This window comes from Gavialis gangeticus, unplaced genomic scaffold (assembly GCF_001723915.1).
Source record: "Gavialis gangeticus isolate Ggan-Ray unplaced genomic scaffold, GavGan_comp1, whole genome shotgun sequence".
In the NCBI taxonomy this organism is placed as follows: Eukaryota; Metazoa; Chordata; order Crocodylia; family Gavialidae; genus Gavialis; species Gavialis gangeticus.
Genome location: NW_017728994.1, coordinates 49,885,576 through 49,896,476, shown reverse-complemented (window position 1 = coordinate 49,896,476; position 10,901 = coordinate 49,885,576). Strand labels below are relative to the sequence as shown.

General features: G+C 45.8%; 1 protein-coding gene across 1 annotated transcript in view; it reads right to left on the bottom strand.

Annotated features, from left to right (window-relative positions):
• LOC109287189 (VPS10 domain-containing receptor SorCS3) overlaps positions 1–10,901 on the bottom strand; it is a 541,768-nt gene that overhangs the window by 160,046 nt on the left and 370,821 nt on the right. Inside the window, exon 8 of the mRNA XM_019502155.1 lies at positions 8,933–9,051. Coding sequence (XP_019357700.1) covers positions 8,933–9,051 — 119 coding nt within the window. The remainder of the gene's footprint in view (positions 1–8,932; positions 9,052–10,901) is intronic.

Sequence of the window (10,901 nt, the reverse complement as noted above, 5' to 3'; positions counted from 1 at the left end):
TATTCTCTTATGCTCTTTGCAGATATAGAAGCACCTTTATTGCACCTGAGACTAAAGCATGGTGGAACCATATTATGTTAAGCTTGCCATGTTTGCTACTTTGACTTGGAATTGTATCTTCTTTAGTACTAAATTGTACCTTAGCTTTACACAAGTTATCTAGGGGAAGTGGGAGAGTACAAACACAACCACAATCCTTCTGTGCGTGAGTCACCCAAGGGGGGCAGAGAGATTGCCTGGTTACAGAGGGAAAAAAGAATATCATTGTGATCTAAGAAATAATACAATGTATATTCTTCCTCTATTGCTCAGGAGAGATTAGGCCTTCAACCATCCTTTCCAGACCTTCCTCAGAGGTGCTAAGACGCCCCTGCGGCTACTGGAATAAACCAGTGCCTAAAAGCTTCAATGTGGCCCTCAATCATTCCTGTGGTCTTTCACACAGCATCATGCAGGACCTATAATACTAACACAATACACAATTATCTATTCATGAGCATACATCTGTCAGCATACTGCAGCCCTGCACTGGGCTTAACACTTCTTGGTGCTCAGCTCCCTCTAGCTCCTGTTGCAGTCAGTGCTTTATAGGCTTGGTACAAATTTACTAATGCCAAACCATTCATTTAACTCAATTGCCTGAGATTCAGTGACTTCAGACAGTTTCCTCTCTACTTAGAACAGGCCATGGAAGCTCAGATACAGTGGTGCAGCAGTTAGAGATAAAATACTCTGACTTTTTCATAGCAACTCCCATACTAAACACATCCACCGTTGCACCAAAGAAATCAAACAGACAGCACAGCACAAGCTGTGCTACCTCTGCAAATTGCACAGAAACTGACTGAGAGATGTACATGATTGTACACATTAAACCTTCTTTTAAAGGATTTCAGAGGAAACATGATTTAGTCTGCCAAGGCGATCCTTTTACATCATCTGATGCGGATGCTGCTGATACGGCAGGCACAGTGCTGGGGGAAGGGGAGGGAGAAAGAGATTAAAAAACCCCACACAGTATATAGCATCCTGTAGAAGGATTTTTTAAAAAAAATAAAAGCAGGAGGGGGGTGTTAATCAATTTTTACTGACAGATGTTTAGCTTCAAGTTCCAAATTCAATAACATTTGGCACAGTAAAGATGAAACAGTGTCAGAAGCAGATGAAATGCACACAGCCACGAATAAGAAAGTGCATGAGTCTGTGTTGCTCCTAATCTTTACAGCTTCACTTTATGAAAGGTTTTTAACTAGCATCTGGGATGTACTCTCTCTCATGTCTATCCTACTTCCCCATTTCCCTGCAGCAGAGTTCTGTTTTGCATATTAGATGGGGGCAGGAGAAGCTGTGGCCACCATTACTCACCAATAAAACAGGTGTAATCGTGTTCATCATTTCAACGTCTTCATCCTATTAGTTTCATAATAAGCTTTTAATGATTTGTTCAATAAAAGACTGGAGGACCAAACCCTCCAAGTCAGAGCAAGCTCCATTGTCCCGCCGGGCCATTCTCTCTACCATCGATCACAAAGATGAAAATCAATGGCAGCTAAGGAGGGTGAAGTTAAAAATAAATTGTGTGGATTGATTTCTGTTAGGACCTTTTGGCTCCTGGTTAAGGGGGGTAGAAAAAAAAAAAGAAGAAAAAAAATGCGTATTTGAATGCAGTGTGTTTAACTTCCGTGAGAGGAGACACAACAAGCCGTGGCTTGGAAAGCAAAGTTTCAGTCTCCCTTAACCAGCTTGTTTCACTGCTGTGAGCTCTCGGGATAACAAAATATCCCTCCCACTGCAGGGGTAGGGCTGGTCTCAAATGTCTTGAAGGGAATTTACTGCTTACTGAAGGTGTTACATTGACAGCCCTGAAAGCTCAGGTCAGGTTTCCATACCATAGGTACTACATAGGTATCCGCAATCCCCAACAGATTATAGCAGGGGTGGGCAAAATATGGCCCAGGGGCGGATCTGGCCCACTAGGCCATTTTATCTGGCCCGTGGGGCACTTAAAAAATTTAGAAAATTAATATTTATTTGCTCCTGGCTGCCTCTCAAAGATGACAGGATCCAGGGACAGTAGGACCCAGGGGAAGCTGGTGGCAGGACCCAGTAGCAAGGACCACCTAGCCCCACCCCCCAAAAGCAGAAGCCCCTGCCTAGCAGAGGCTTGTGGCCTGGGACCATGGGGCTGTTCCTGCTTCCTTGCTCTGGTGAGGGAAACGCAGTCCTTGACAGCTTGCCAAAACTTGGTAAGTGGCCCTCCGCCTGAAATAATTGCGTGCCCCTGGATTAGTCTGCTCCACCCACAACACTGCCCTTGCTTCAGAACCACGACTAGTAACACAGCATTAATCATGTGCTTACCTGGAAGCATGTGCTTAAGTCCCATTAAATCAAATGCTTTCATCCTCTCCTGATTGTATCATAAGAGCAATAGTAACATTTTTCTGAGTCAATATTTGCAATGTTTGAATTACAGATCTGACCAGGAAAATATTTTCCCTTCTGAGTAAAATTTCAGTGGAAGTGGCATATTTTGGGATTGTTTGGTAGCTTTTCTGTTTGTTTCTCTGGGAAGATAAAACTGATCCAAAATATGTAGCTTTTCATTCTCTATCGAAAAACAGGAACAAAACCTCAAAAAAATTTTAAAAGAGTTGTTTTTCTCCCCCCCATAAGCATTTCCATTTAATCCAAAACACCATTTTCCATTGAAAAAATGTTTTACTGGACATTTTCAGATACAGTTAATTAATGGTGGCTGCCATTTAAAAGCCAATGCTTTCCACAGTTACCATATATGCAGATAAACCTGTGTAGTTACTATGCGTAAATGCTGACTTTGAAGAAGGAATGGCTACATGCATTTCAGGAGGGGTTTTCCACACAAAGGACAACTGAGTTGGAACAACAAGATGGAAATATTTCCCCTCTTATATGCATTGAGGAGCAGTAAATTATCCAGGTTTTTATTGCATTAGCTGCACGCAATTTGCAGCAAGTAAACTTCCAAGGAGCCTGATCTGTGGAAATTCCAGTTCTACTTGCTTTTGCTTATACCGGTGAGATGCAATTCCAAATAGCACTTGCATAGAAGGGCTTTTGAAAGCAGGCCTTCTGCCTGCAAGCTGAGAAGACATCTGGTAGAAGTAATTTATGGCAGAGATGGAAGAAGAGAATCCAGTGGTCTACAAGATGATCATGTGCAAAACAGTTTCCCCTCACACTGCAGCACATATAGGTTGCTAATGATAAAGCTGCTGCTCCCAAATGATAAGGCCACAGGCTCCATCTTAATCAGAAGAATGTTAACCATGGTTCAATTGGCCTCCCTCCTCTTTTCTGTAACAACCGTCTTAACTCCTACGTTATCATCATCCACCACACAAGCGGGCACCACCCACAGCCATGGCTCTCAAGTCATTCTCCTGGTCCCATCACCCCCCGAAACAGTGACTGATTCAAGGGGCTTGGTGATGCAGCAGGTGAATGGAGGTCTCCCAAGCTGTCACAGGTCATGGAATCACTTGATTTGAAGGAAACTGAAGACAAGAGAGAGCAGCTCCATTTTAAAGATGCCCAGGAAATTGGATAACAAATGGAATATGGTAGAAGGTGCCAAGATGTGAAGGCGAATGGCAGGAGAGACACCGGGTGACAGACAGTAATGATGATTAACAACGCAGTGCCTGTGCTCTCCAGGAGCAACCCTGCTGCCCTCGCTTGAAATTCATCTTGCTCAGAGCACCTCAGTAAATACACCGCACGGACAGGAGAGGGACAAGGAGTCTGCAGCCCGGCTCTGTGAAGGGACGGAGATAATGATAATTTACTGCCTCCCATCATGGCTTCCTTTGGTTAATGATGCAAGGAATTTCCAATTTAAAGTGGAAATGAAGCGGATGCTGAAGCAAACAGCAAACTCGCAGATCAAGGGCTGCTAGTGGAGTGGGGGGTTGTGACAGGAGCACTTTGCTTCCAGTGAGTTCACATTATGGCACTTGGATCTGGAAGTAAAGTTCTCCAAAGGTCTGAGTTGCTTAGCTCCATGGGGTCAGTTTGGAGAGAATGCGCACAGGGCACCGACTTCAAATCAAGTGCCTGACACCGCAACATGCAGGTGTGTTGGGTCTCACCACTGTATTTCCAGTCCAAGAAAAGACCCACTCAGTGCATCTATACAAGACGTTTACTGCGGAGTTGCTTAATTAGCTCAGCAGTAAAATCTCAGCGTTTACATGTGCAGCCCTATTAGGCCACGGTAAACTAATAAATGCTGCTGTAGTTTAGTGCTTGTCAACACAAGTACTATCTGATGGCAGTGTTATGTGATGCCCTGCAATGCATGTGTAGACATAGACAGGGTGGCTGGATCACAAGGGTGCTTCGGTGCAGGGGCTGCCTGCCAACTAGCCCTGTACTAGAGCACCCTCATGCCCCAGCCAGCCCCTCTGTAGCATGCTGAGCCAGGTCAGAGCAGATCCAGGCTGGGAGGCTGGCCCCAATACCCCCTGCCAGCCCAGGCTGCTCTGGCCCGGCTCAATGTGCTCCAGTCTTGGGTGCACATGTAAACACGGCACCTGGGAGCAATAAACTCCAGTGCAAACTGCATTGGAGTTTATTCAATCAAATTAATTTCATGCACAGACACGCTCATTGATTTGTTCCTTGTCCTGCCCTGCTATGCTGGGTCGAAACAGTTCAAGCAATGCAGGGCTATCCAGCTATTCTGAGCCAAGCAATCATGGAGCATATCAATTGCTCCTCTGCACAGCTCTACTAATGTTAAGAGATTTGGTTCTAGGAGAATGGCCAGGCTGGGCCAAAGATCTAATACAGTCCCAGACCTGGGTGCACACGGCTATTAACGACCTGACAAACTAAAGGAAGAGAACAACTGGAAGAGCAAAGCTCAAGGCAAGCTTCTCAGCCCATTTGTAGCCGCTGTAAATCTTGTGCCACACTCTGAACGGGCTTTTATTGCTGTTGTTTAGAACTGGTAGGAAAAGAAAATGCTGACTTCCCCACCCCTAAAAAAATGACTTTTCAGCAAACTAGAAACCCTAATGGGAAAAAAATGCCAAAACACCCAAAATGTTTTCTAGTTTTTGAAAACTTGTTGGTTTGCAATAACCTGGAAAAAAAATTAATGAAAAAAAAGAAAAATTAGCTTTCTTCAAAAATGTGTTTCCTACCAGACTCTTTCCTTTGTTGGCATTGTGGGAGTTCCCCGAGCTTTCTGCTGGGCTGTGCACACACATATAACAAACAAGGTCTGTCCCATAAGGTTTATGCGTGCTTTACACTGGAGTCTGAAGCAGGAGTACACCTAATTGCCAGGAAGTCAAATGGAATAGAGGGCTGCGTATTCTCTCCAGGCATAGTACTAGATAGTGGAATCATTTCAGACCTGAGTAGCCAAAGGCAGCTATTAGGAAGGCTATAGCACAGCTGTAAGAGACAGTTACTGGTGTTTTCTATTGCATGGCCATGTAACTGAAATCAAAACAGAACAAAAGTGCCATTGACCTGAACAGAGATGCTGAGCTGATGCGTCACAGATGGCCCTGAGATTAGTTACCTCGACTTGGAGCCTTAATAAAATATTTGGAGTTTGGGTTTTTTCTTGCAACTGGCACGTTTTGCATAACACATTGTTAGATGATATCAAGCACACAATAAGGGCCCAATCCCAGGTGTGGCTGTATCACAGCAACGCCATGGACTTAGGTAACATTTCACAAGTGTGACTAAGGCAGGATTTTGCCTTAAATATGTACCACAGGCCAAACCGTCTGGTCTAAGATATACCCATGGAAGGCACCTTATAAACATCATAAATAAATCACATAGAAATGCTGTAAAATTCTCTTCTTACTTTTCAGTTCATGTGGCACAACTCCTGAAATGTGGCTAGTCCTTCCTTGGTAAAGAGCCATTCACCGGTTTGTATGTTTTACCTACAGGCAAAAGTGTCCCATCTTTCCAATCTCTCTTCATATAAACATTTTTCTAGGTACTTGATCATTCTCATTAGTCTTTTCCATGCTCCTCCTAAATCTGCAAAGTCCTTTACAGATGGTCAGTACTACATATGTCAGCCTACATAATGACAAAGCACTGAAATATGTATGCATATTATTTTCACATAATTCTCCAAACCTTATTTGCCTTAAAAACAATTTGTTGTGGGTCCATGTTGAGTTGTGTAGCTTTACAGCTGCTGAGATTCTAACCCTATAGGTGGGCAATTATTTTGGCTGGAGGGGGGGCCTTAATGAGTTTTGGAAACCTGTCAAGAGCCACATCTATCTCTGTCTTTCTGTCTCTTGCTCTGTCTGTCCGTCTGTCTGCATCTGTCCATCTTCCTCTCCTCTCCCTTGCTGCTTTTCTCTTCTCTCTCTCTCTCTTCTCTTCAGAGGAGAGGAGAGAAGAGAGGGAAGCTTTCCCTGTGTCAGGCGCATGATGGGTCAATTGTGGATGCTGCCAGCAGATTCTGTATTCAGGCTCCTGAACCTGCCCACGGCATCCACAGCTGATGCTGCCACCTGCCCGCTGTAGCAGACACCCTGCCCGGGTCCACAGCTGATGCCCAATGCTGCTGAGCAGAAGCAGTCCTGCTTGCCTGCCCGCCTGGCATAGAGCTACCAGCCACCTGTGAGCCAGCTCCTGTGAGCTGGCAGTCATCCACCCGCAGGCTGGATCAAATCTGGCCCACGGGCCATATTTTGCCCACCCATGCTAGAGACCTATTTATGAACTCCATTGCAATAGAGACTCAGTCATGAATAAGCATGTAGATGGTCTCGATGAGTCCCAACAGATATCTGTACATCAGCAGTGTTGCTTCTAATTCTTTTCCGGGTGTGGAGCAAGAACAACGTCAGATCCCCTTCATTTATGCTTTATGAAGCTAGCAAACCTGAACCTATTCTTAAATGCTTAACCTGCTATTTATTTAACATTCACAATAATAAAAACAAAATCCACCCATGAAGCCCTAATGAAATGCAGAGTTAAGTATTTTTAAGACAACTCATTTAGAGTGTCACCAAATATTTTTACATAGCATAAATTAGCGGCTGTTAATTTGAACCCACTGGGCATTCTTCCAGCGGTTCGTCAGGCAGACAAACCGCAGTGCCATGCAGGCTTGCCCACCACTGATACAAACAGCTCGATATCCTGTGCCTTTTGATAATGCGGTCGAGCACTAAGAGATGAGATGCTCCCATCAAACGCAGTGCAAGTCAAAGGGAGGCAAAAGCCTTGAAACTCTCCAGGCAGCAGAGATAAAAAAGCCAAATGAAAGCCAGCTCCCTCTGAGCCCTGCTGTATAAGAGGTGTTTACCAAAATATGTATTGGAAAATTGGTGCCTCCAATTGCAGATAAATAGCTTATTAAGTAACTGGAGAATACGTTTCTCCATGTAGTTCCTGGAAGCAGGACCACTAATGATTTCTAAGGAACTGTATCCCCACCCCCAATCTAGGCACGGAAATAGCAATCTTCCCTGTTAAACAATCATTTTAAAAGCTATTTCAATAGAAGCAGCAATTTTCCACCAGTCTAGTGCACGTTAAGGGAAAAAGGAAACAAGGAAAGCCAAACAGAAGAAAGTGAGATTTTTACAGACAGCATGTTTCATTTTTAACCTGCCCCCCCATCCTATTCACACTTTTAGCTCGATATAAGCCAAGATCGCCACCACCCCTTGAGCTCTTTGAGCTTTCTATCCACTGGTATTCATGAAAACCTGGATCCCCGCTGTCACCCAAATAGTAAGTACTCTGCAGCTGCCCTTCGCTATGGTGACTGCTCATTCACTCTCGTCTCTGGAAACCATCCAAAAGGAGACAGGATGGGTGATTCTGCCCCATGCACCTCGCCTGTCTTCAGTTTAAGCGGCATCCCTTTCAGGATCCGTTCTCCTCTCCCCATCCTCAGAGCTTTCCTTTACCATGCATCTTGTGTCTGGCTATTTTTCACTTTGATTCTGCCTTAAATCATCCTTCCTTCGTAAACCAACTTGCCGTCACCCCTATAACTTCACCTTCCGCGGAGACGTCTCATGCTGCCTCTTTGACACTGAATCCTGAATCAACTCTTGCATTTGCCAAAGTGGCCATTCACTCAACTTTGCTTTTATCAGGCCTTGCTCCTTTTCTTCTCTCTCTATTCAGTTTATTGTTAGCATCCTGGCATTTTCCTGACAGCCACAATACTTTACACTTCCACGCTGGCCTCCATCAGAGGAACGCACGGCTCTTAACTATCACTCAAAAATAACCCTTGGCAGGGAGATATTGTCATATTCAGCTGGGAAGAACGAAGGGTGAAGTAACACATTACACTTAGACCATACTGAGGGCACTTAAAACGCAAGTGCCCACACATGAAAGCTTGTTAACTTGTACTAAGTGCCTTTTGAGTGTCTCAAAGTTATGCCACTTCAAGCAAGGGTTAACTCTGGGCCATGCTGCCTACCTTGTGTTAGGGTAACTTCAGTCTGTTCCACACAGATAAAAAACAATTTCAGTCCTCCAGCATCCCAGGGTGCACCGCTCCCTGCTCTCCCCCTCCACCCACACACACTCGGAGCAGCGCTAGTGATCTGGATCCTAGACACCCCTGCTCAACAGCCCTGTAGTGGGAAGTCAAAGCTGTTGCTCACCGCACGAAGTAACTTTAACACCGCTTCATAGTCCATCGATTTAGTATGTGCAGCATGTAATTTCACCCTCAATTAAGTCACTTGACCAAAGCTACACAGTAGTAAATCTGTGACGGACAGGTACTAACCTTGCATCTTCCCCCTGCCTGTTTCATACCTGAAGACTATCCATCCTCCCTTAGGCAGAAGCAACGAGGCTATACAGCACAGGATCCGCACAGCCTCAACCCATGCCACATTCACATATTGCATCAGCGTACCTGAATGAAGATGTACTCGTCCTGGACAACCAGCGAGCTGGTGTCGATGGAGCGCAAAAATGGCCCGCTCCTGGTTGTCTCCGAGCACTCCTGGATCCGGCAGGTTATGTAGTGGGCATCTGCAAGAGGAGAACGAACAGGCTCACATGAGAACCATCTGCCAGGCTGAAGGAGGGCTCGGGTCTTAGCCCTGGCTGGCATGCAGCATCTTCGCCAGCCTGGACGCGAGACTTATCCGTGTGTTTCAGTTTCACGCTTCAGAGCTGAGGCTGATTGCGGACTGAGCCGGGAGGGACTTCCAAGGTTCGTTGGGACTACTGTATGTACCAGTTAGGGATTTAGCCTATTGTTGGTGATTGAAAGAGAACGAAGGAGACAGTTGCTCTACATGCCCTATTGCTTGCTACCGCAGGAGACTAGACATTGGGCTTGACGGACCTTGCTCTGACTCAGTACAGCAGTTCACAAGCACTGCACGGGCATCTCTCCAGGGCTCTTGTCCCTGGATGCTTACTATAAATGCAAACAAGCAGACAAATCTTATTAGGCTAAAAGAAGAGAAAATGATATCCCTCCAACCTGCAGAGATAGGTTTCCCCCCTTCTGTCCTGAGCGCTATTTGAACACATCTCCAACCTTCCCAACTTGCCGTGGGGAAATAAATCAGCTTTAAAATGCACACTGAACATTTATTACAGCTAGCCTGCAGGGAAACAAGTGTGGCCCAGGTGCTATCCTACCACAGATGTCCTGCTGCCTCTCATTCAGTCCAAGAAACCATGAGCTTTGGGATGAGAGCTGAGCTAAGCTGTGGCGTTACCACACAGGGACAAAGAAATCCAGAGGGAAGAAGACAATCAGAAACTAATCCAACCCATAAGCGAGGATGATGCTCTCCTGAGCACGGAAAGCTCAGACCAGGGTTTCAAAGCTGATGTGGAGGGCAAGGAGGAGTCGGAGAATTGATTTGGAGAAGACCATCCCACAATCTGATCACCGGCACGCTAGGTACTTTCTGTCACTTCAAAGCAATTTGCAAGCGTAGCACCGTGCAAGTCATTCACGGAAAGGACGTGCACTTTGCACTGGTGTCTCGGATGGGAAAAGGGAGGCACAGCATGCCCTGGCCAGCATCACTGGCAGGCACTTCTGGACCCCACCATCTCCCTTAACAGCAAGGCTCTGGACGTTAAGCTGTTCCCTGCCCTTTCATCCTGAGGATGTCGGGCGGACCCAAATCAAGGGGATCTGGCCATTAGTATGCAGGTGTGGGCTGACCAGTGCAATGGGAAAACAAAAGAAAAAGAAAAGGAAAGAAAGAAGTCAAGGAATGATTAATGTTGTAGTGAACACCCCAGGCTACACGAACCGGTACTCTGCTCCCTTGACGGCATCCCTGATGCTCATATTTACCAGCTCACTTATCTTCTGAGGGGAAAGGTGGAGGGAGAAAGGAATAAGTGATCAAACAAGCAGCATTTTCATCTTGGAGGCAGGGACTTTATTCACAGGCCACGATCTAAATGCTTGATCAAGACAGTGGGAAATGCTGACACGCAGAGATGCGCAGGAAAGCACAGCTTTGCTGATGCCGGCCTCTTGCTCTCCCGAGCACAGAGGTAGGGGAAAAAACAAACTAAGCACTTCATGGAGACATTGCTGGAAATGTCGCTGTCTGTACGCTCACAGTGACTCCCGTTGAGTTGGCTGCTTCTTTACCTACTGTACTGATCGGCTGCCTGTGTGGGGGAGCAAGGTGGGGAAAATCATTAAAATTTTCCACCCAGGGAGAAGAGAAGACCAAGGGGGATTGAATAGCAGCCTTCAAGTCCCTGCAGGAGGTTTGCAAAGAGGATGGAGCTGGGCTGTTCCCAGTGGTGGCAGATGACAGGACAAGGAGCAATGGGCTCAAGCTGCAGCAAGGGAAGTTGGGGTTAGATATCAGGAAAAACTCTCTCACAAGGAAGGT